General features: G+C 37.9%; 1 protein-coding gene across 3 annotated transcripts in view; it reads right to left on the bottom strand.

Moving 5' to 3' along the window:
• Ahcyl2 (adenosylhomocysteinase like 2) overlaps positions 1-26,967 on the bottom strand; it is a 158,329-nt gene that overhangs the window by 107,108 nt on the left and 24,254 nt on the right. The window contains exon 1 of one of the 3 annotated variants that reach the window (XM_069996735.1): positions 19,819-19,925. The exons of the other annotated variants lie outside the window; for them this stretch is intronic. Coding sequence (XP_069852836.1) covers positions 19,819-19,845 — 27 coding nt within the window. The 5' untranslated portion in view covers positions 19,846-19,925. Of the gene's footprint in view, positions 1-19,818; positions 19,926-26,967 lie in introns of those variants that run through there. 3 annotated transcript variants of the gene reach the window in all.

Raw genomic sequence — 26,967 nt, 5'->3', positions numbered from 1 at the left:
ATTCAACTAAAATAGGTTTGTTTTGTTTTTCTTTGTGGTTGTGTCAGGCTTGAACTCAGAGCTTTGAACCTCTGGCTTGGCTTTTTCCCTGTTAGCTGATACTCTATACTTGAGCCACACCTCTGGTCCAAGATTGGAGTTCAATGACAAAGCAATCTTATAACCTTATAGTGCCCAGTCATAAAGTCACAAACAAAAGTCAAATGGTAGGTTACTGCGGTCCTGAGAAATTTGGGGACCAGTAGAGAATAAGAACCAAATAGGCTGAAGGTATTTCAATGTACAAACTAAAATAAGAAATTTCTAAATCAGGTGCTGGTGGTGCACACCTGTAATCCTAGCTACTCAGAAAGCTGAGATCTAAGGATCAAGGTTTGAAGCCAGCCTGGGCAGCAATGTTCGTGAGACTAATAAACTATCAACAAAACAAAACAAAACAAAACAAAAACAAAAAGACACCAAAGCTGAAAGTAGAGCTGAGGCTCAAGTGGTAGAGTTCCAAGCTTGGGGGAAAAAAAAAAGGCTCAGACACAGCGACCAGGCCTTCAGTCCAAGCCAAAAAGAAAAAAAAAAGAAAAAAATTCCACCACCTATAATCAGGAGGGAGGGAAGAGAGAGAGAGAGACAGAGAGACAGAGACAGAGACAGAGACAGAGACAGAGAGAGAGAGAGAGAGAGTATACGCACGCACGCGCAGGTCCTGGGTTGGAACTCAAGCCACGGTACTATGCCCTTACATTTTTGCTCAAGGCTAGCTAGCACTCTACTACATGAACATCAACTCTACTTCAGCTTTTTTTGTCAGTTGTGGGGCTTGAGCTTAGAGGTCTGGGCACTGTCCCTGAACTCTTTTGCTCAAGGTTAGTGCTCTTTGAGCCACAGTGCCACTTCTCATTTTCTAGTGGTTAACTGGAGATAAGAGTCTCAGACTTTCCTGCTTGGGCTGGTTTTGAACTGTGATCTTTCAGCTCTCAGCCTCCTGAGTAGCTAGGATTACAGGCGTGAACCACTAGTGCCCGGCTACTTCAGCTTTTTGGTAGTTAACTGGAGATGAATCTCATGGACTTTCCTATCCAGACTGACTTTGAACCTTGATCCTTGGATCTCACCTTCTGAGTAGCTAGGATTACAGGCATGAGCTTCCTGCACCTGGCTACCATTAATATTTTTAAGCTAGTGCTTTATATTTTTTGTTTTATATTTTTATTTTATTTTATTTTTTATTGTAAAGATACTATACAGAGGGTTACAGTTACATGAGTAAGGTAATGAGTACACTTCCTATTGAACATTGTTATTCCCTCCATTGTTTTCCCCCTACCTTCCCCGGGTTCTTTTTTTTTTGTGTGTGTGATTACTTAATTTCCCGAATTTCACAGTATTGTGGAATAATGATGCTCATTTAAAGTCACAAGTTCATTCTAACTTTCCTGGAGCAAATTGTCTATCACAGTCTATAACATGTAACAGTGTACACATGTTATACACCATACATGTGATCAGCAGCATGGGGATATTTAGTAGTGGTTCGACCAGATGAGTGGGAGTCCTTTGTTTCTTAAGTCCTGTTAGTTTTGTCGTATCATCTAACATTTTGGATTTAGCATCCACTTATCAGGGAGACCATGTACCATTTGTCTCTTTGCTCTTGGCTTACCTCACTCAATATGATTCCTTCTAGCTCCATCCATTTCCCTGCAAATTAAGCTAGTGCTTTAAAATAATTATTTCCCAAAATGAGCAGACTGAAAACTATCACATGACCAAAGTGACATCATTGGCATTGTAATGCATGATTTACTACCCTGCCTACATCCTGTGACCCATGTAACCCAGTACCAACACCACATGTGCTACACCCAGCAAACTATTCTTCAGTTGTAATGATAGCTTCTTTTTTAAGATTGTTTTTAAAATAATCCCATAATCTAAATGGTTTGGTTTTTAAGTTCTTCAAAAATATTTTCCATTATGTATAATTAGGTCCTTAAATGTGATCTAAACTGTGGATATGCAAAAAAAAAAAAACCATCAGATTCCACATCAGATGCCCATCTTCCTCATATTAAAAGTTCTATTGCTCTTTTCTTCTTTCTTTTTTTAGTATTATATCATTTATACAAAATGTTTATGCAAGGTGTCCATGGCTCATGCCTGTAATCCTAGGTACTCAGGAAGCTGAGATCTGAGGATCATGGTTCAAAGCCAGCCTGGGCAGGAAAGTCCATAAAATTCTTATCTCCATTTAACCACCAGAAAACTGGAAGTGGCACTGCAGCTCAAAGTGGTAGCACTAGCCTTGAGGGGAAAAAGCTCAAGGGAAAGTGCCCAGGCCCTGAGTTCAAGCCTCATGACCAACAAAAATAATAAATTAAATTAAATTTTACATGATTTTATTACTAACACTTGTTTCCAATACTGATCCTTAAACTTGAGGCCTTGCTTAATCACTTTTCTTTTTAATTTATTGTTATTATAAAGGTGATGTACAGAGTGCTAATAGTTATATTTTTTGAAATTTCACAACTATTAATTGGAAACAAAAATTTTACCTATTCTAAATTTCTAATTAAATATTATTTTGTAGATCAGAAGCACACAGTCATTGTGCCTTTGTATTCTTCTTAGATTATCTGCCTTTGGTCTCACTGTGTGTAAATGCCTAGAGACATGTATAATTTATCATGTCCCAGTGTATTTCAGATCTAGCTTCAATATATGAGAGAAGTTCTGCATTTGTGTAGTGTGGCTGGTGATGGTAGTGAACAAATATATATTCATCCTGAACAGTTCTCCCTGCCACAGAAGTATGCCTACAAGGTGGGAGACTTTTTCCTAGAATTTTATCTCTGTGGGATATGAGAACTTAGTATGGATTTTTGAAAAAATGTTTCTAAACATAACGCAAAGCTCATCAAACTATAGCCTACAGACCAAATTTGATCTCTTTGGAACACAGCCACACTTAGCATGTATGTACTGGTTAGGCTACTTCTGTGCAATGAGGTAGTGATGAACAGTTGCAGGAAAAAATCATATAACCTGAAAAAATTAATATAACATATTTTACACATAAAGTATATGATCCTTGACCAAAACAAGTCTTTTTTTATGTATAATTCAGCAATGACAATAATTTCCAAATGAGCAAAAAAATATTGAACCAACAGCAATTTGGGAAATGATTACTTTAGTTCATTAGACTTAATTTACCTGGTAAATGGCAGATATCAAACATATTAAAGCAAACAAGCTGTTTATAGAAGTTCACTCTTTTAGTTCTTGAAGTTCTTATTCTACCTCTCTGCAATTATCTCCCAAGCTGTTTAAGGATGTTCTAAAGCCCTTCTAGGAATTTTAGGAGAAACTACAAGGAAGTCTATATGTAGTCACGGCTATTATAATTTCCAAAGCTGTCGTACATTGAAGAAAAGCAAACAACTATAGGTTCTCATGAAACAGCAAGTGAACTGTGACCAGTAGGTGGAGACAGTTTCTAACTAAATCATCATATTTCAAGTTATGCCACAGATGCATTCAGTGCTTAGGAGCAGTTCACTAGCTTTCCAAAGCTCCTTAACACAAGTGTCTGTTTGGGGTCGATCTAGTCTATACTTTTTTCAATATTTATATTTTCAATAGTATGCACAAAGTAAAGCACACTACCTGCAAAAGACTTACAACCAACCTTGGCAACTGTTACTACCAGGGAACATGCACATGCACACTATAAATGAACAGTGATGTCTTCCAGAAGCTCTCTTTAGAGCAGCCAGTTTTACTATCTCTCCAACACATTTTCCTTTCACATCTCTAACCACCCTACTTCTAGTCACATTTTATGGTAAAGATAAAACAGGCAAGTGCAGGTGAGAGTAGGTAGGATACGGAATAGGGACAGGACACATAAATGCATACACAGAGCTTTGAAAAGTTGGCTTCCTACTTCATTTTTTAAAAAAGGCTGAGATGTATTTAATCTTGGAAAGAACATAAACTACTGCCTACTAAAACTGACTTAATAGGAAAGGGTAAGAACTCTAACTTACTTAGCTAGTTTAATATGAAAATACACATTCATCTCTTTTAGAGAGCTATTTACAGAAAACCAGTTGGGTATTGTTTTAGACACAGTTCCATAATGTCCTGAACTTTTATGTTCCAAATTCTATTAAATACAGGTCTTAAACTTAGGGCCTGGGCTTTTGTTCAGCTTTTTCCGTGCAAAGCTAGAGCTGTAACACTTGAGCCACATCTAGTTAAGCTACTCAGCCTACTGAGTAGGTATGTCCTACTGAGTAGGATTACAGGTATGAGCTACCGGCATCTGGCTGTGCATTTCCTTCTTGACCAGCTGTATTGAAGTAGTCTAGGAAAACAATGCTTAAATCCAATGAATGCCAACATGGGACCTTGCCAATAATTTTATGTATATTCCTTTGATGCTTCTGATTCTTTTTAGAATGTAGCTTATTGGAAAGAAAGTCTATGTGCTACATATTGAGCTTTAATTTTCTGGAATACTTGAGTCAGCTCAGTAACTAAAGTCTGGAGAAACACTAAGTAATTCCTAGATGAAGACTAAGTTTTATAGACTATATAATGGTCCCTTGTTCTTATTTCTCAGCTTCAGTGTTTAGACCTCTGTTTAATATTCTGTGGACATGTTGAGGACTCCTCTCTGAACCAAACTAGTTGTAGTGTTGCATTCTCTATCTAGAGACATAGACTAATTCATATATAGCATTTTTGAAACTGCTGCTCTGCAATGCGCATTACTTATAAAACCGCATTACTTATAAAACCTTAATCACAATGAATTTAGTTAAATCCTTTAAAACCAGATTGCTCTGGCTTCATAGAAAAAGTCTGGCTTCTCAACTGCAATTCCCCAGAGAGAAGAGAGAGCGTCTACTCTATTATGAAACCAGCTTTCCTAATCAAATTCCATTTCAGAGAGAGAGGTCAAGGAGAATAACTGCTGTGCCATTTTACAATTCTGCCTTCCAAGAAATGACTGTGATTGACAGATTTTTTGTTGTTGTTGTTGTTTTTAATTCCAGTGGCCTACTGTCCTTCAAAGCTAGCCCAGGCAGGAAAGTCTGTGAGATTCTTATCTCCAACTAACACATCAGGAAATGGGAAGTGGTATGTGGCTCAAAGTGGTAGAGCTCTCCAGTCTTTAGCACAAAAGCTCAGGCGCAGCCAGGTGCCCGATGGCTCACACCTATAATCCTAGCTACTCAGGAGGCTGAGCTCTGAGGATCACGGTTCAAAGCCAGCCCGGGCAGGAAAGTCCAGCATCTAGACCTGAGTTCAAGCCCCAAGACTGACCAAAAAAAAATAAAAAGAACGACAGCAATTCACTATCCACATGATGCCCCATAATCATAATCATATTTCCAATTAATCTTTATAAATTTCAAAGCTTCCACACAGGTAAAACACATTCGTACACCACTGAGAATACAGAACAGATAACTTCATTTTACAGACTGGGAAAATGTAATAAAGGCAATATAAGACATGCTCAAAGTAAAAATATGTTTATACCGGATCTGTACTCTAACTTAGGCTGTTGCTATTTTACAGTCCTGTGATGTACAATCTCTGCCTTATCATAACAAAATATTTACAAAAACAGAAAATAGCCTGTTCAGACAAATAACTACTGTGGTATAGTGAGTATAGACTCGTATGATATAGTAGAAAGAAGGATATTTAGAGAGAGATGAGTTGAAATCACAGACTTGCCATTTAAGGTGTGGGACAAGGCAAACAAACAACTAGCCTCAATTTTCTGTGAGAGTCCCGAAGCCTGAACTCAGGCCCTGGCCACTGTCGCTAAGCTTTTTTCTACCACTAGAGGACCACAACTCCACTTCTGGCCTTTTTGGTATTTTAGTGGAGATAAGATCTTCCTGCCTAGGCTGGCTTTGAACCAGGATCTTCAGATTTCAGAGTAGATAGGACTGCAAGTGTGAGACATTGGCACCCAACAAGCCTCAATTTTTATCTGTAAAACTGACATGCCATCTATCTCATAGAATTCTATGAATTCTAAAAATTAAATAATTGATGTTAAAAGCCTAAAGTATATAGAGGGCCCTCAAATTAATCTTCTGTGGAATATTCTTAAACAGACCACTAGCCCCAGAGAGAATAGAAGCCAACTGATTTCAATGGCCCCTAAAATTAAGGGATAAGGATTAGGGAAATTGAAGCACTAACACGTTCCTGGCACTTTCCTCAGACACATGGGATTTTTTGGCTGTCAGTCTATAAAGAGCAGCTTTTAGAGATACAGAGGCACCAATTAAGAAAAAAAATAGGAAAAGGCAAATGTGTCCAAATAAATAACATTTAGCATGGGCACAAAAAGTAATTGTTCTACCAACTAAACATCTATTTGAAGGCCAGCTAGAACACACCATTTGGTTGCCCAATAAAGACTAGCTGGATTAATGTTGCATGATTGGTTAAATCCATAAAAAGAGAAATAATATGAGTGTCAATATAAACAATCCTCCATTTCTACCAAACAAGGCAATGAGATAGACTTTTCAGAACCGCTAAGTAAAAAATCATGTTGACTATGACTTAAGTTCCTAAAATTTATAGTTGCAAATTTTAGAACAAATCATATTTGAGTTTTAATCTCAATACTTAAGCATTTATATGTAATATAATATATATATAGCACCGTTAATGCAAAAATCTGAGATCTAAAACATTTTGAGAACTGACATGATGATCAAATACCTTTAGATTTGGGAGCATTTCAAATCTGGGATTTCAACTCCAATATCAAAATACCTAAAATAATTCTACCTATAAGAAGGGAAAGGGAGGGAAATAGGAAATAATATGAATGTCAATATAAACATATTCCAAGTTTGGGGCATTTCTGTCCATGGCTGACTGGCCCTGATGCTTTTATGCCTATGGCAAGACAGTACAAATGGAAGATGCTACTCACTTCATGGCAGCCAGAAAGCAGAGTGAATGGCAGCCAGAAAGCAGAGCGAAGGAGAAAGGGGGTGAAGTGATATCTTCTTCAATGCCACTTCCCCAGTGCCTAAATATCCAACTAGTCCCTACCTCTTTGAAGGTTCCATCACCTACCAGTCCTTTAACAGAGACGTCTTTAAGGGATATTTCTGATACAAATAGCAGACTTACAATTAGCAAAATCTATACAATTTTTAATTGAAAAACCATGAAATCTTAAATACTTTCAAGCATTTTAGATACGAGATACTCAACTTATAGTCCAACAGGTACTTAGGAGATAATTGCTATAAATATCTGAGTGACTTCAACAAGAACTGACTTGTAAAAATTCACACTGTGCTAAGCATGATGGCACATGCCAGCAATCCCAGCACTTGAAAGGCTGAAAGGCAGAAGGAGAATAGCAAAGGGAAGATGAGGGATGAGAAGGAGAGAAAAAGTTCTGGGCTTGGTTGTGGCTCAGCAGTAGAACATTTGCTTGGCATGCATTACTGGGTTTGATCCTCTATGCTATTAAAACCAAACAAAGGGAGAGAGCAAGGGAAGGGGTATATAATCTTTATAATAACAGTTATTTTTTAAAAATAAAAACTTCTAGTCATATTTGCATGTCATTATAATGACAGATTTTTATACCAAATTTTATTAGTCATAATTGTAAAATCCTTTTATGAATACTACTATTGCCTGAACAAAATGTGGTAATTACTAAAGATAATTTAACCACACAAAGCCAGGCACTGGTGGCTCATGCCTGTACTCCTAGCTACTCAGGAGGCTGAGATCTGAGGATGGCGGTTGAAAGCCAGCCCAGGCAGGAAAGTCCATGAGACTCTTAGCTCCAATAAAAAAACACTAGAAAACCAGAAGTGGCACTGTGGCTCAAGCGGTAAAGAGCTCTCCTTGAGCTGAAGAGTGTAGGGACAGCGCCCAAGCCCAGAGTTCAAGCCCCACGACTGACCAAAAAAAAAAGAAATTTAACAAAACAGATTCTGGGGAATGAATGCATGATCAGATGTTAGAGCTAGGACCACTAACATTCACTACCTGTATAACCTTGGGCAAGGTCCTTAATGTCTGTGTCTTCATCTATAACATGGAAGCGATAATCCCAGCTACTTTATTGGGCTGTGGTAAGAATAACGATATATTCAATCTACATAAAAGGAATCATTCAGAATAGTGCCTAGCATATTGCAGGCACTTAAAAGTTAGTTTGCTTTACTTCCCTGTAAAAATATTTTGGTTGTAAAACAAATTGATATATTAATGAGGAAATGTATATATCATAAATGTGAAGGGGTTTTTTGCAGGTTCTGGGGCTTGAGCACAGGGCCTGGGCTTTGTCCTTGAGCCTCTGTGATCTACCACTGGAGCCACAGTGCCACGTCCAGCTTTTTCTAAGTAATTTATTGGAGATAAATGTCTTATGGACTTTTCTGCCCACTGGCTTTGAACTGAGATCTCAGATCTCAGCTTCCTGAGTAGCGAGGATTACATTTGTGAGACATTGGCAGCCAATTATGAAGGTTCTTTGCCATGTATATTAAGAGAGAAAGAATTTAAGGGAGAGGAAAGAAGGCTTCAAATGTTATTTATATTTTAGTGAGAGAAAGAAAAATAGCTTCAACAACTTACATACTTTTTTTTGGACAAAAATGTAATGAAAGTTCTACTGGAGTAAAAAAAAAAACAAAACACAAAACTCCATGTCTGTTGGATAACCAGTGGTACATACCTGCAATTCTCACTTCTCCAGAGGCCAAGATCTGAGGCTCTTGGGTTCAAAGTCAGTGTGGGCAGATAAAGCTGAGAAACTTTTTTTGGGGGGGAGGGGTGTTGGTCATGGGGCTTGAACTCTGGGCTTGGGTGCTGTCCCTGTGCTCTTCAGAAGAAGGCTAGCACTCTATCACTTGAGCCACAGAGCCACTTCCGGTTTTCTGGTGGTTAATTGAAGACATGGACTTTCCTGCCAGGGATGGCTTTGAACTGTGATCCTCAGATCTCAGTCTCCTAAGTAGCTAAGATTACAGGCATGATCCACCAGCACCTGGAAAACTGAGAAACCTTTATCTCCAATTGACAGCAAAAGCTGGAAGTAGAAGTGTGGCTCAAGCAGTAGAGTATCAAAGAAAAATTTAAGAAAGAATGTGAGGCCCTGAGTTCAAGCTCCACTACCAACTCACTTCCCCCCTCAACCAAAAAAGCCTCTATATCTGTCCATATGCAGCAATTAAATAATACTCAGTTTTTTTAATGGTGGTGATACTAGGGTTTGAATGCAGACCTTTTGCTTTCTAGGCATGTGCTCTACCATTGAGACCTGCTTTATGCTTTAGTTATTTAGGGAATAGGATTTGTGTTTATGCTCAGGCCAGCCTGGACCATAATCCTTCTATTTTGTGTTTCCTATGTAACTGGGATGACAAGCATGTACCATTGGGCCCAGCTTTTTTTTTTTTTAAACAGTACTGGGGTTCGAACTCCAGCAACTCATGCTTACTAGATAGGTGTTCTACTACTTAAGCCTTATTTCCAGTCCTGCTTTTTGCTGGTTGTTTTGGCAACAGAGTCTAATAAACTTCTCAGCCTGGGCTGTTCTCAAACCAGATCCTCTAGAGTTCAGCCAATTTAGTAGCTAGGATTACAGGACTAAGATAATATAATAACTCAGCTTTTTATGTGCTGATAGGGGTCTCCTGAATTTTTTATGCTGGGACTGGTTTGAATCATGGTCCTCCCTTTCTACCTCCAGAGTAGGATTACAGCATAAACTATCTTGCTCCTTTTGTTCTTCCTGTTGTTTGTTTTGACAAAGTCTTCCAGAAGTTTGAGAGCAGACCAGAATCAAGTAAGTGATCCTTTTAGATCTACTATCTTGAGTGGCTTGAATTATAGGCACATATCACCATACCTGATAAGTATTCACTTAAAAAAATGCCTTTTATATCCATGCAGAATATTTTTTACTACTATAGTGACTTTTTTTTTTCAAATCAAGCAGGAAAGCTTGAGTGAGTCCAAATAGACTCACTTTAAAATTCCACTGAGAATTGAGCTGTGGCTCATGCCTAATCCCACCTATTTAGGAAGCTGAGACTAGGAATTTTGTGGGTCTAGGCCAGACCCAGCAGAAAAGCCCACACGATTCCATCTCAACAGAAAAGGTTGGGCATGGTAGCTATGGTGGGAAGTGAAAACTAGAAAGACTGTGGTCCAGAGGCAGCTGCCTGGGCAGGAAGTGAGACCTATATTTAAAAAAAAAAAAAAAAAAAAAAAAAGCCAGTACAAAAAAAGTGCTGAAGATGCAATTTAGTTGTAGAACACTTACCTAATAAGCATGATGCTCTGAGTTCAAACTCTACTATTGAAAAAAAAATGCTGCTCCGACCATCAACTCATTAATTTGATAAACGATTTTTAAACCCCAGGTAACCATCATCATGGAAGAAACAAATGTATAATTATTAGAAAAGGAATAAAGTGTAACAGTAGCAATGGATTGAAACATACTAAAACAAAAGTTTAAACTTAGGAGTTTATAATGAAACCCAGCCCCTCAAAAAAAAAAAATCCAACAGCTAATTGGTCATCACTGGAGAACTAGTGTAAACCAATTTGTTACTTTGAGAAATGGTTGAAAAGAAGAATGAAATATTCATATTGACTTCCTATACAAACTTACACTACTAAGTAGTCAAATAACAGGTAAGGGGAAGAGGAAGTTTCTTTTTATGAAAGTGTTCCAGGTAATAAAGAAAGAATGACAGAATGGAAATGTCATCATTTTGTAGATTTAATGATTTAATGAACATAGATCAATAGCTACTGACATCACAAAGAAAAAGACAAGCTGCTAATGGAGGAAACTACTCAAGAAGAAATCTGAGCAAACTTCTAAATATGTACTTTTTACAGGAAATGCAGAGGACAAATGAGACTACAGAAATATAACCAGTAAAATTCACACTCAGGTGAGGCTAGGGTTATAGCTCTGCATTACAGTTTATCTTACAAGATCCTAGCACCACCACCCCCCAAAAAAAATTAGACACAGGGAAATTGTAAGACAAATGACTCATTTTACAATAGAAATTGCCAAAAAAAAAAAAGAAGGAAGTGATGGAAAGTGTTGAGACTGACAGACTGCATAGAAGTTGTCTGCATCTTGATTCAATCACACTAACACACACATACACACACACAAATGGCATTATCAGGGAAATGTGACGTTTTTATACTATTGAAAAATTGTTAATCTTTAGTGTAAGAATGGAAGTTTTTATTTGAAGTATTTATCTGTTGGAGATATATAGCAATGTTTATAGAAATTATAAAACTTGAATTCATATCCAATCATCCAGGAAGTAGAGTGGAATGGGTATAGGCACACATAAAACAAGGGCCATAAGCACAATCAGTGAAGTAACAGAACACATGGTTAACAATTTCTTTTTCAAAAATATCTATAAATAAACAGTAAAAATAAAAATGAGAACGATAAAGGGAGAACAACTCTATGTAAAGCTGTGCTTTATAAATATTAGTCATAATTACTGCATAATTACTAGTTAGATTAAATTGGATTATATCAGATGACCTAGCAGATACTTTTTAAATTGCAAAGTCTTAAATTCTATGACTCAATTATTTTCAAAGGTAATTATCATCTCTTAAAATGATTTAGTTCTTTTTTTCCCAGAGATCTGGGCTCTATTTTCCTCTCCCACAAGTTAGCAATGGCCTAAAAATTCTGAACAGCAAATACTTTTAAAAAGCACATGAACTGGGACTAACTCCCAACATCAGTGCTTAGAGCTTTCAGCCATACCACCCACTTCAATTCTGGAGTCTAGATGTTATACCACTTAATTAGGTTAAACAGCCTGCACTGATTAAACACACAGAAAAAAAAAATCTGCTGTACCCAAAAGTTTTTTCCTTTCTTTCTTATTTTTTTCCCCTATGTGTGGTTTGACAATATTAATCTCATGTGGCCTGAAATGCCCAGAAGTATCCTTTCATGGATGCCTAAGGCCAACTACTTCAATAAATTTTGGCATTCCCAAACTGAAATTCCAAAGTGTCCCAAATAGAACATTTTAATCACTCATATAATGCTACAAGGGGAAAATTCCACAGCACAAAATTTTGTTTCATTTGCAAAATTATTTAAAATACTATATAGAAAGTTATCTTCAGCCAGGTAAAATGAGTGACACAAACACCTATAATCTTAGTACTTTAGAAGCTGAGGCAACAGGATCTTGAGTTCTAGACTAACATGTGCTATACAGAGAAGACCTGTCTCAAAAAACAAAATATACCCTCAGGCTACTTGCAGAAGGTGTATATAAACAAGAATGAATCTATGTTTTAACTTGGATCTCACAGTCAAGACACCATATTTTATACATGCAATATATTCCAATATCTGAAAAAAATCTGAAATCCAAAACATTTCTGGTTGAAAGTATTTTGGAAAAGGGATACTTAATTTGTAATAATCAAATGACATCTGCCTGTTTTTAAATCTCATTATCTGAGGATGAGAGTGGAACTTTCCAGAGGGTACATGATATTTGGCAAAGCACCAGAATGAATATAAAAACAGATATGATCATCCAGATATTTTTTTTTTTTTTTGTCAGTTGTGGGGCTTGAACTCTGGGCCTGGGTGCTGTCCCTCAGCTCTTCAGCTCAAGGTAAGCGCTCTACCACTTGAGCTACAGCGCCACTTCCAGTTTTGTAGCGGTGTATTGGAGATAAGAGTTTCATGGACTTTCCTGCCCGGGCTGGCTTTGAACTGTGATCCTCAGATCTCAGCCTCTTGAGTAGCTCTACCTTCCCAGCCCCCATCCAGATAATTTTTATGAAGCCAGATATCAAAAAAGATTTACAAAATTACAAAACAGTGCCTTTCCTTCCATTAAATGTTTCCTTGTTTTGGAAAATACAGTTCAGGGACAGCGCCCAAGCCCAGAGTTCAAGCCCCACGACCGACCAAAAATTAAAAAAAATAATAAAAAAATAAAATGTACAATCACCGTTCATGTTCATGAAAAAATTTATTTGTTAATAATAACATTTTCAATAAGTTAATAATCCTTAAATCAGTGTATTAAATAATAAAACACTTGTTATTATAAATCAGCCAATATTTATTTCTAAATTTAACTCCTCATACAGTAAAAACTGATAGAACCCACAGTTTTTAAGAGTCTTTGTCAGATGTGGTGGCCAAGTGGTAAGGCATCAGTCTCATAAAGGAGTTCTAAAAGCTAACTGACAGTAGCTCACACCTGTAATCCTAGCTACTCACAAGGGCTGAGATATGAGATCCTGGTTCAAAGCCAGCCTGGGCAGGACAGTCCATGAGACTCTTATTTGCCAAAAAAGTAAAAAGTGGAATTGTGGCTCAAGTGGCCAAAGGCAAGCCTTGATCAAAAAGCAACTCAGGGACAAAGCCCCACGGACTGGCAGAAAAAAATGATGTGCAAACAACTGTTTTAGAACACATGTAACTTTATCCAATTATGTCAGTCTCTGTATCATCTCACATTACCATCACATTTTTATAAAGTATAGCCTCAACTCATTTTCACCCTACAAAAAGTGACACTATGATCTAAAACTATTTGGCTTGGTATAGTAAAATTTATTTTGGGTGGCCAATGGAGAAGTGGTTCTAGTTTAAAGAGACTAGAAAATTACTACTCTGAACTCTGAAAGGAGACATGAAGAACTTTCATTATACGGATGCTACAAGATCAGGAAGAGGGGGCTAAGAAGGTAGCTCAGTGGTAGAGCGCTTGGCCTTGCATGCATGAGGCCCTGGGTTCGATTCCTCAGCACCACATAAGCAAAAAGAAAAAATGCCGCAAGTGGCGCTGTGGCTCAAGCACTAGAGCGATAGCCTTGAACTGAAGAGCTGAGGGACAGCGCCCAGGCCCAGAGTTCAGGCCCCACAACCGGACCCCCAAAAAAAAAAATCAGGAAGAGCTTTCCCTTAGAAGAGAAAACAGCACTAAGTCCAAGGACCTAAATCTTTCCTTTGTGTTATTTTCTCTTTTTCATTTAGTCTTGCCCAAACTGGAATTGAAGAATCTCAAGTACCTCTTCCCTGACACTATGGGAAGACTCTGTCAAAAATAAACCTTCCTGGAATGGGCAGAGGAAGCTGGTCATCTCAGGACACAGAACATTTCCTTGTCTGGTAGATTCTCCATTGAGAACGTCTATGCTCTGAATTCTTGTCCAGTTTTTCTATTTCTTAGATGAAAAAAATCCACTTGTTTTCAATTAACCAACAATTGCATATTTAACATGGGGAGAAACAGAGAAAGCAAGAGTGAAAGTCACAATCTAGAATATCCTCCAACAAGAGTTTGATCATGAGGATCTTGTGTCTGCTGGACAGGTGCTTTGTTTTTCTGCACAGGGTCTCTCTCCCATTTTTGCCCAGGACTGGGTTCAAACTGTGATCCTCCTACCTATGCCTCCCACAAAGCTGGCATCACAGGAATATGCCACCACATTTAACCTTCCAATAGAATTCTTCATCTTAACTAAGATGAGAATCTCATTATTCTAAGCTTTTTTCACCCCATCTGAAGACTTTTTCTTATTACTCATTCATCTTCCTATTTGAGAAGATGAACAAATTTTGTCATTTTAACTGCAGAATTATTTCCTACTCAAAATTCAACCTCATATCTTTCCTTTACTACTTCTAACAGAATTCACAGCTTTATTACTTCCACTCAAATTATTCAGCTAGAATAGTGTTCATACTCTAGCAAATCTGAGAATTTTTTTATTTTTATTTATTTTTTTGGTCAGTTGTGGGTATTGAACTCTGGGCCTGAGTGCTGTCTCTGAGTTCTTCAGCTCAAGTCCAGCATTCTACCACTTGAACCACAGCGCCACTTCCGGTTTTCTGGTAGCTATTTGGAGTTAAGAGTCTCACAGACTTTCCTGAAGAGCTGGCTTTGAACCTTGATCTTCAGATCCCAGCCTCCTGAGTAGCTAGGATTACAGGTATGAGCCACCAGAGCCCAGCTGAAATCAATTTTTTTATAATAAACCTATACTGATTATTCATTAACAAAGCTAACAGACAGCTGGATGCTGATGCCTGTAATCTTAGTTAGCTACTCAGAAGGCTGAGATCTGAAGATCACAGTTTGAAGCTAGCATGGGCAGAAGAAAAGTTCCTAAGACTTTTATCTCCAATTAAATACACACACAAAAAAAAGTCACAAGTAGAACTGTGGCTCAAATGGTAGTGATAGCTTTCAGCAAAAAAGCTGAGGAAGAGTACCCAGGGGCCTGAGTTCAATGTGTGCATATGCGTGGCGTGTGAGCACAATCACAGAGCTAACAGACAGTCCTTTCTTTAAAAAGAAAAAAAAAAAGTGACTCCATTGTAGTAGGGTTTAGAGACAATAAATTTCAGAAAAACATTTGGATCTTCATTTTGTTTTTAAATGCCTCAGAATGTAAAAGTTTCTTTATTCTAATCCTAGAAGGTTTTTTCCTAAGGTCACAAGATCAAATCAAACTAGAGAGATGTACTATTTTCAAAGTGAAAAGAAAAAAAAAAAAAAGACCACCTGATGCTCTTTGGAAGCTAATATGAAACAAGATAATGATTTATGCTGAGTTCAAACTTCAGGGTTGGCAGTACAAAAAGTTACTCTATTTATACAACCATGGAAGATACTAAATCTCTTGTTTTGTAAAGCAAAAGCAAAACCAAAGGAATTAAACACTTGAAATCTAAACATCTCTCAAAATTACTGAAGAGGTTGGAATTTAATTAGTTCTGGAAAAAGTCAAACAATACATTGCCTTTGACAACAATTTCCCTTTGGCATACATGCGCATCATGAAACATTTTAAGCACATAAAGAAGTACAAAGCCATCCTGGGCAAGAAAGTCCATGAGACTCTTGATCTCCAAGTAACCACAAAAAAAAAAAAAAAAAAAAAGCAAAAAAGCCACAAGTGGAGCTGTGGCTCAAGTGGTACAGTGTTAGCCTTGAACACAAAGGCCCAGGGACATCACCCAGGCCCTGAGTTCAAGCCCTAGGACCAACCCCCCACCCCCCCCCCCCCACACACAAAGTATATACTACATATTCCAATAACGTAGAAATCTAGAAATTTTGGGGCTGGGAAGGTGGCTCAGTGGTAGAGCACTTGCCTTGTATGCATGAGGCCCTGGATTCGATTGCTCAGTACCACATAAGAAAAAAGAAAAAAGCTGGAAGTGGCGCTGTGGCTCAAGTGATAAAGCACTAGCCTTGAGCTGAAGAGCTGAGGGACAGCGCCCAAGCCCAGAGTTCAGGCCCCATGACTGGACCTCCCTCACCCCACAAAAAAAAGAAATCTAGAAACTTCAACTCATAACATAAAGCATATCAATGACTGCACAGGAACAAAGATGGGTTGTAAAAAAAAAAAGGGCAGGAGAAACTTGGAGATGATAAATATGCTAGATACTTTTTTTTTTTTTTTGGCCCGGTTGTAGGGCCTGAACTCTGGGCCTGAGCACTGTCCCTCAGCTCTTCAGCTCAAGGCTAGTGCCCTACCACTTGAGCCACAGTGCCACTTCCAGCTTTTTTTTCTTTTTGCTTATGTGGTGCTGAGGAATCGAACCCAGGGCCTCAGGCATGCAAGGCAAGTGCTCTACCACTGAGTCAACTTCCCAGCCCATGCTAGATACTTTAACTGTAATCATAGGTTCATAATTTTACACACATTAAAATTTTCTGTGCTTTTTTTTTACTGTGTCAATTATATCTTTATGTCTTTAAAATTCTGTGCCTCTTTTCTATTGGGTAGATTTTTACTTACTAATTCAATATATTTAATGATAATAAATTTTCATGTTTTATTCCTTCTTGAGTAAACTTGAGAAAGCTATTTTTCAGAAAATTGTTCTTTGTACATAAACTTCCAATTAGCTGCATATATTTGTTAATACTGTATGTGTTATTTAATACTCTATATATATCTGTGATATATGCTTAGCCTAGTAACATATGTGTCCCTCTTCCCCACCAAAGCCAGTTTTGGTATTGTTAATTCAATTACACCTATGTTTATTTCATTGTTTATATCTCCTTACAATTGTGAGTTGGAGGCCAGCCTGGACTATATAGCAAGACCTTGCCTGCAAAAAATGAAAGAAAAATTTACAATCCTTCTGCTTCAGCCTCATAAAGCCTGGAATTACAGATGTGTACCTCCAAGCTCTGTTCTTATTTTCATTATTCCTACACTTTCCTTGGTCATCTTTATTCCTCTTTATAACACTTTCAGCTCAATATTTAGACTAAAATCTACTGTGCTTTCTTTTTTCTAATAAGGATACCAACTTACATTCGATTTTACTCTAATTTTCATTATTATTTCTTCTTTGACCTGTGAGTTATTTAATGTGTGCTTTCTTTTCCTACCTCCCCCAAAAAATAACAACTTCTGGCTTCCATTTCCTGAGGTTCATTTTGATAAATATTATTTTGTGTGATCAAATGCACATAGGCATTGCACCTTTCTATTCCTCTCCTAAGAGTATCCTCTTTTGGTCTGTGACTGAATGCCTAGAGTCCTCTATAATTTATCAGGTCCCTATGTATTTTAGGTCTTAATGTGTGTTTTTAAAATTTCCGATTACAGCCAGGTACCAATGGCTCCCAACTATAATCCTAGCAACTCAGGAGGCTGAGATCTGAGTATTGCAACTTGAAGCTAGGCCCAGCAAGAAAGTCCATGAGACTCTTAGATCCAATAAAGTATCCCCTAAAAAGCCAGAAAAGGAGCTCTGGATCAAGTGGTAGAGGACTAGCCTTGAACAAAAATAGAGCTCAGAAACAGCATCTGAGTTCAAGACCAAGATTAGCACAAAAAAATTAATTCTAATTACAACCATTTTAGTTATCATTCAGTTCAACTTTAATTTTAACTGACCTGAGTAAAAAAACAGTAGCCTGCATTAAACCCAATCACTGGTTTTGTTGAGACTTACTGTGAATTCAGAATCTGTTCAATAGTTCTTAGTCTACCTAAAAAGAAAGTATATTCTCATTTGTTAGGTGTCAGGCTCTGTACATGCCCACCAAATGAAGCTTGTTGGTTGTGCAAATATTCAATACACCTTTTCAAATTTTTTGACTGTCTGATCATTTATTACTGAGAAAGATACATTAAACAATTATTTAAAGCTTCCATAAATAGCTTTAATCTACTCATATAATTAATCAATATATCACTCATATTTTTTTCTTATATTATATACCATCACATACTATTTTTCTTTATTTCCTTTCCCTTTTTTCTTTTCTGAGATGATGTCTCCATAGGCTGAAGCAATTCTCCTGTCTTGATTTCCTAAGTAGCTATAGGTATGTGCCACCACATCTGACTCACCTATGTATTATGAATTCCATCTCTATATTGTGAGGCCATGCTATCATATGCATATTGATCTGGAATGCAGCTTCTTGCTTACTATTTCTTTTATAATTTTTGAGATAATATTTTTATTGGAGGGGTTGGGTCCGGTCATGAGGCCTGAACTCTGGGCCTGAGCACTGTCCCTCAGCTCAAGGCTAGTACTCTACCACTTCAGCCACAGCGCCACTTCCAGCTTTTTTCTTTTTGCTTATGTGGTGCTGAGGAATTGAACCCAGGGCCTCATGCATGCAAGGCAAATACTCTACCACTGAGCCGCCTTCTCAGCCCTTTGAGGTGATATTTATCTCCAATAATGATTTTTATCTTCAAATAATTTTCTCTACTAATCTGCTATTCCAGTTCTTTTCAATTTTTCTTTTTCTCTCTTTTTTTTTTTAGGCCAGTCTTGGGGCTTGAACTCAGGGCCTGAGTACTGTCCCTGAGCTTCTTTTGCTCAAGGCTAGTACTCTACTATTCGAGCCACAGCACCACTTCCAACTTTTTCTGTTTATGTGGTACTGAGGAATTGAACCCCCAAGGCTTCATACATACTAGGCAAGCATTCTACCATGTTTCTAGCATTTCTAGCACATTTCCTATACTTTTACTTCTAATCCTTCTGACTCTTCCATATGTCTCTTATCAACTGTACAGAACTAGGTTTTCTGTTCAGCCTGGTAATCTTGTTTTTTCTTTGCTAGTACAGAAAAAATAAGTAAAATAACATTTCCCTTAAAAAAATACCAAATTACTCCAAAACTTAGTGATATTCAATAATAATCATTTTATTATTCTCATGATTCTGTCGTCCAGAAATTCTAGGAGGGTAAGAAGAGAAAACAGGTCTGTGACTTTCATTGTATGAAACCTAAACTAGGATAACTTGAATGAATGTCTTAACAGGACAGTGTCTGAGACCTCTGTATTTCTCCAGATGATGTCTGCTAGGGCCATACTATTCAACGTAGCTCCTTCACTCACTCATCTGGCTGACAGTAAATTAGTGCCGGCTATTTGCTAGTAGTTCACAAGACTAGAAATGAGTCTCCATGGTCCTATCTAGGGTTGGGCTTCTCACAACATAATAGCTGGGTTCTGAAAGTGATTATTCTAAGAGAGAATTCTAAGACCCACAGTATAAAATTCAATGCTTCTTATAACCTAGCCACAAAAGTCTCAGGAAAATTATTTTATTATTTAAGCATGTCACTAGATTCAAAAGGTAGAGAAAAACTCTACCTCTGAATAGAAAGAAAGAAACTGGTGGCTACTCTAGAATCAAGCTACCACAGACCACCCTCTGGTCCCCACAACTCCTTCCCACATGCAAAATACACTCACCCTCTCTAAGACCTTGAAAATTCTCATCTCATTATGGCATCAGCTTGATGTCCAGAATCTCCATATCTAAATCAGGTCCGGTGTGGTTGAGGGTCCTCAGATGCAGTTCCTCAGGTACAGCTACTGAAGTATAGCTCCTCTTGATCTGAATTAAAGAGATAAAATATCTGCTCCCACACACCCAATACACAAACACACAATACTGAAACTGACTCAAGATAATCATAATAGACACTCCCATTCAAATTGTGAGAAAAAGTGGGAATGAACAAGAGATACATAGCAGTTACTGAGTCATTCAATTCTGAAATTTAATCAGACATGTCATCAGTTCCTCCATTAGAGCAAGTCATTCCCTGAGAATAATTCTCTACCCATTTTGGATTCATTATGTTATCCTTTCTTTTATGTAACAGATTATTAATGTATAATTTCTTAAAAGTCTGTGGATTTCCAATACATCTTATTGTGGACAGAGCTCCAGAATATAAAAAACTATACTCAGTTTCTTTATCTCAAATCCCATGTGAGGCTACTGTAAGAAATATCTTTAAGATCCCTAAAACCTTCTTCTCTAAGAATGAGTCAAAAAGGTATTCCCTGAGGATTTTTAGGGCTCTATGAAGGCTCTATGAAAGGCTCTATGAAGCATTGCCTTAAATCTTTCTGAAAACTTAGCAAAGGGGTTTGTAGTTATATACTGAGATCTTTACCAGGTATGTTTTATGCACATTAGCTTAACTGGGTTCTGGTGACTAATGCCTGTAATCCATCAGGAGGCTGAGATCTGAGGATCATGGTTTAAAGCCAGCCAAAGCAGTAAAGTCCGTGAGACTTACCTTCAATTAACCACCAAAAACTTGTTAGTAGCAATTGCATTCAGTACAAAAGTTCAGGGACAGGGCACAGGCCCTGAATTCAAGTCATTGGTCCAGCACAGTGGGGAAAAAATAGTCCTAGGCCATATGAAGCAACCAGAAACTTTTTTTTTTTAATGTTTTATTTCCTAATGTGTATACTGTCATGCTAGTATGGGCCTTACATTCTTGCTTGGCTTTTTCACACAAGGCACCACTGACCACACCTCTACTTTTGGCTTTTTTATTGGTTAACTGAAGATGTCTTACATTCTTTTTTGACTGGGCTGACTCAATCCCTAGATCTCTGTATCCTGAGTGGATAGGATTATAGGCATAAACCAAGCCACCAGTACCCATCTGGCTTCGATTTTTTTTTTTTTTCTGGTCGTGGGGCTTGAACTCTAGGCCCTGTCCCTCAGCTCTTCAGCTCAAGGCAAGCACTCTACCACTTGAGCTACAACATTACTTCTGTTTTTCTAGTATTAACTGGAGATAAGAGTCTCACGGACTTTCCTGCCCAGGCTGGCTTTGAACTGTGATCCTCAGATCTCAGCCTCCTGAGTAGCTAGGCCACAGGTGCTCAGATGACTTAGATTTCTTTTTTAAGTCATGGTAGCTAGGTTCCCAGATTTTAAGTTCCATGGAAAAGCATTTCAAAAAACAATGTTCAGATGGGTGCCAGAGGCTCACACCTATTGTCCTAATTACTCAGGAGACTGAGATCCAAGAAGCTGGAAGTGGACCTACAGATAGCATGAAGGGAAAAAAAAAAAAAAAAAAAATCTGAGGGCAGTCGCCAGACCTTGAGTTCAAGCCTTAGGACTGGCACAAAAAAAAAAAAATTCAAAAGACCTAAATGAAAGTTGCAGAACTTTTCATAACTTGGACTCAAAATTCGTTGAATGCTATTTCTGCATACTATCTTGACCAAATCAAGTAAAACTAACCCAGATGAATGGAAAAATCATCTTTACCTCTTGACAAGGGAATGGTCATATATAGACAAAAAAAAAAATCTATAACAGACAATCTGTCTTTTAACTAGTAAATAATAGTTCATTTATATTCAGCATGATTACTAATGCATCTGAATTTATTTCTACAATCTGTTTGTATTGGGGTTTGAACTCAAGGCCTCTCCATTGCTAGGCAAGCTTTCTACAATTGAATCATGCTTCTAGTCCTTTTTTCTTTTTCTTTTTTTTGCTTATGTGGTGTTGAGGAATCGAACCCAGGGCCTCAGGCATGCAAGGCAAGCGCTCTACCACTGAGCCACCTTCCCAGTCCTTCTAGTCCTTTTTTGCACTGGTTATTTGAGGTAGTCTCCAACAGGCACTTGGACCACAATGCCCATTTTATTTCTGTAACTTTAATAAGGCACTTGCCACCACACACAACTTCTTATTCATTATTTGGAGACTTACGGACTTTTCTGGCCTGGATGGCCTGGAACAAAACTCCTGATCTCAACTCCATAGGCAGCACCAAGATATTTATTCTTTTGTATGTGTGTGTGTGTGTGTGTGCGTGCACGCGTGCGTGTGCACCAATCTTGGGACTTAAACTCAGAATCTGGGTGCTGTACCTGTGCTTTTTTGCTCAAGATTAGTGCTCTACCACTCAAGCCACAGCTCCACTCCTGGCTTTTTGGTGGTAACCTGAAGATGAGAATCTCACAGAATTTCCTGCTCAGAGTAGCTTCAAATCTTGACCCTCAGATCTCAGATTCATGAGGAACTGGGATTACAGGTCTGAGCTATAAATGCCTAGTTATAATCTTTTATCATACTATACAACCTATCTTTTCTTTTTTTTTATTAAATATTTTATCTTATTTGTGAACATACTGTACAGAGGGGTTACAATTACATGGGCAGGATAATGCATACATTTCTTACCAAGCATTGCAGCCTTCTCCACAACCTATCTTTTCAATGACATTTATCACATTTCTATTTCTTGCTTTTCATTGGATTGTGTGAGTGTACAAATCACCAGCTCAACGAGTTATCATAAAGTGAAGCAATCATTTAACTATCACTTGGGTCAAGAATACAATATTGTCAATATCCAAGAAATTTTCTTAATACTCCCTCCTAATTATTAGTCCTTCTCTCTTTCTTAAAGATTACTATCAGAACTTATAACCTCGTGTTAGGGATTTTAGTTTTCTATAAATAAGATCATATAGTATTTGTTTTGTGTCTGACTTCCTTTCTTCAGTATTATTTTTACTTAAACATGATCTTATGCATAGCAGCCATTCATTCATTTCTATTGCAAAACAGTATTCCATTATATGAATATATCACCATTTATTCATTCTACTATTGATGCTGTTTCCTGAGCTTTACGTTTAAATATATATTTTTTTTTTTTTATTTTTTTTTTTTGGTCAGTCATGGGGCCTGAACTCTGTGCCTGGGCTCTGTCCCTCAACTAGCACTCTACCACTTGAGCCACAGTGCCACTTCTGGCTTTTTCTGTGTTGAAGAATAGAACCCAGGGCTTCATTCATGCAGGGCAAGCACTCTACCACTGAGCCACCTTCCCAGCCCCTAAATAAATATATTTTTAAGGTCTATTAAAACAACAAAACAAAGTTAAGGGCACCTTTAGCTGTAAGAATCCTATGTGGCTTAGACTGAATATCTATAAAGAGAAGTTTAATATTTGCTTTAGCCTGCTGCTATGGAATTGTTACTGATTCAAGACTATATGTCAGCCTGGCACTAGTGGCTCAGGCCTGTAATCCTAGTTACTCAGGAGCCTGAGAGCTGAGGTTTGCTATTCAAAGCCCAGGCAGGAGAAGCCATGAGATTCTTATCTCCAATCAGAAAACCAGAAAAGGTACTATGTCTCAAAGTGGTAGAGCACTAGCCTTGAGCAGAAGAACTAAGGGACAGTGCCCAGGCCCTGAGTCCAAGCCCCACAACCGACAAAAAATAAAAAAATAAACTATATGTTAATTTCTTGGCTTTAGATTTCCTGGATCCAAGAAAGAAAAAAAAAGACATATCACAAGCCCAATTTAACAGAGGATAAACAAATTCTCAAATAAATTCTTAAAGCCAACACAGAGTGGACAAATTTCATTGATATCTCTCAATGTCTCTGGACAGATGTTTTTCCTAGGATCGTCTTTTCAATGATGTAGTAACCTTTTGAGGAACCTTTTTAGGAAGGCAGAACCTGAAGCTTCCCATGAAACTGAAGTCTCTTAGTAACCCAGAGCTTTAGCTTCCTCTTCATATTTTGCCCTTGAAGATTTTCTTTACTTTTCACATCAGGTATCAGATTTATAATAATGTTTATTATAGTACTTAGAAGGCTGAGGTGCGAGAATGTGATTTTGAGGACAGCTTGCATAAGTGGAAAGCCACAGGAAGAGAAAAACTCGGACAATAAAGTAAATATTTTCTCCAGTTATCTTCACTAACACTCAAATCTCATAATAATGAATTTAATAAATTGAAATGCTTACACATATACATATATACACACAAACATACACACACAAGTCACTCAAATGTAATTGAGATTATTCTGTTGCTATTATTTTGTAGTATGTCTTTTTCCCACAATGACCATTTTCCTTTCTAATTGGGTATTTGAAATATTATTACGATGTATACTTGCTCACATTATATCCTTGCATCTGTGTGCATTGTATACTTGAACAATATAATTTCTTTGAACATACTAAAATTGACATATCTTCACAACGTATATTTTCATGCTGTATTAGTGGCAAAAAAAGTATTACCTTGGGCTGGGAAGGTGGCTCAGTGGTAGAGCACTTGCCTTGCATGCATGAGGCCCTGGGTTCAATTCCTCAGCCCCACATAAGCAGAAAAAAAAAGCCGGAAGTGGCGCTGTGGCTCAAGTGATAGAGCGCTAGCCTTGAGCTGAAGAGCTGAGGGACAGTGCCCAGGCCCAGAGTTCAGGCCCCACAACCGGACCCCCCCCAAAAAAAAGTATCACCTTTTTCATAATTGGTAAAACACATCCTCAATATTATTAATCAATTTCTTAATAATTCTGGATAGAGTATCTGGCTATGTATTCCAGCTCACATTAGCAGATGTTTATCAACACATGGAATATTTATTTCCAGGCATGGTAGTACATGCCTGTAATCTCAGCACTTGGGAATTTGAGGCAAGAAGATCTTGAGGACTTTGAGACCTATTTCCAAAAAAATTTTTTTTAGTTATGCAAATTTATCTATGAAGATTAGATAATAGCATATTATGTTAGAAGCCACAAAATCTAAATAGATAAAAATGGGCTGAAAACATAAAATGAAATTTATCAAAATGAATTTATATCTATTTATCTAGTAATAATTTAGTTTCAACATTGGTTGATAAAGAGTTTTGTTCAAGCTGAGTGTGGATGGCATATGCCTGTAAATCCCAGCATTCAAGAAACAGAGGCAGGAGGATCATGAGTTCAAGACAAGCCTAGGCTATCTAGTGAACTTAAGCCACCCTAGGATACATGGCCAGACCATGTAGTTGAACTGTAATATCAAAATGAACCTTCAATATTAGGTATCAGCTTAAAACACTAACACAGATAATTGGTGACCCGAACTAGGAAGAAAACTGCTAATGGTCAGGCAAACATTTTTGGCACTATTATTTGAAATATGAGCCTCATACAAGAGCCTCCTATGCCAGGCACTGATAGCTCACACTTGTAATCCTAGTTACTCAGGAGGCTAAGATCTGAGGACTGTGGCTCAAAACCAACCTGGGCAGGAAAGTCCATGAGACTACTATATCCAATTAACCACTAAAAAGCTGGAAGTAGAGATGTGGCCTAAGTGGTAGAGTGCTAACCTTGAGCAGAAAAAGTTCAGAACAGCACCCAGGCCCTGAATTTAAGCCCCAAGACTGGAACCACAAGAGAAAGAGAGGAAAGAGAGAGAGAGAGAGAGAGAGAGAGAGAGAGAGAGAGAGAGAGAGAGAGAGAGAGAGAGAGAAGAAAGGGGGAGAAGAAAGGGGGGGAAGACAGAGAGAGAGAAAAAGAGAGGGAGAGAGGAGCATCAGGACTGTGATAATGATGGTATGGCAAACAAAATCATATAAAGCACAACTAAAAGCCAAAAATTATTTCCATAGAGAACAGATCTCGGAAAGAAAAAATAACACCAGAGCTCTTTCCAAGTATTTGAATGATTCTTGGATTCAAAGGCAGAAATTACATTTTTCTATGTATTTCATCTTTATTCTCTGTACACTCAATTCTAAGCTTTGTATATAATAAAAATCAAATATTTTAAGTTTAAGATAAATTAACATGTTAGTGACTAAGCCAACAAAGATAGTTGTTTTTCAGGTGTATCTGAATGACAATTCAACAAAAGGGTATGAGAGGATGAAGGAAAGTAAAAACAAAGAAATGTACTGTCAGGGGCTGGGAAGGTGGCTCAGTGGTAGAGTACTTGCCTTGCATGCATGAAGCCCTGGGTTCAATTCCTCAGCACCATATAAGCAGAAAAAGCCAGAAGTGGTGCTGTAGCTCAAGTGGTTGCACGCTAGCCTTGAGCTGAAGAGCTGAGGGATAGAGCCCAGGCCCAGAGTTCAGGCCCATGACTGACAAAAAAAAAAAAAGAAAAAGAAAAGAAATGTACTGTCAGGTAGTACGGTACATGCCAGTAATCTCTGCACATAGTAGGCAGAGGCAGGAGGAAAAGACATTCTAGGCCAGCCTGGGCTATATAATGAGACTCTTGACTCAAACTTGAAAAAGAGAACAAGAGAGAAAGAGAGAAAGGAAGAGAAGGGAAAAGAAGGGAAAGAAAGAGAAGAGGAGGGGAGGGGAGGGAAGGGAGGGAGGAAAAAAGAGAAAGAAAATAAACAAGTAAAAGCTAAGTAGGACACCTATAGCATAAACATTACATAAACATTACCTTAAATTTAGAATTTCTGAGGCTAAGGATATAGCTCAATGATAGAATACTTTATTAACATGGACAAGGCCTAGGTTCAATCTCTACAACAATTTCTTTTTTTTTTTTTTTCTTCTGCTGGTCGTGGGGCCTGAACTCTGGGCCTGGGCGCTGTCCCTCAGCTCAAGGCTAGTGCTCTAGCATTTGAGCCACAGCGCCACTTACGGCTTTTTCTGCTTATGTGGTGCTGAGGAATCGAACCCAGGGCCTCAGGCATGCAAGGCAAGCGCTCTACCACTGAGCCACCTTCCCAGCCCCTCTACAACAATTTCTGTCTTCTACTTATAGTCAGCAGTTAGCTATGAATGATGGTGATATGTAGAGGGAAAC

The sequence above is a fragment of the Dipodomys merriami genome, unplaced genomic scaffold (genome assembly GCF_024711535.1).
Source record: "Dipodomys merriami isolate MVZ:Mamm:240054 unplaced genomic scaffold, mDipMer1.0.p SCAF_5, whole genome shotgun sequence".
Classification (NCBI taxonomy): domain Eukaryota; kingdom Metazoa; phylum Chordata; class Mammalia; order Rodentia; family Heteromyidae; genus Dipodomys; species Dipodomys merriami.
The sequence above is the reverse complement of the archived record's forward strand: the minus strand, read 5'-3'. Positions and strand labels throughout refer to the sequence as shown.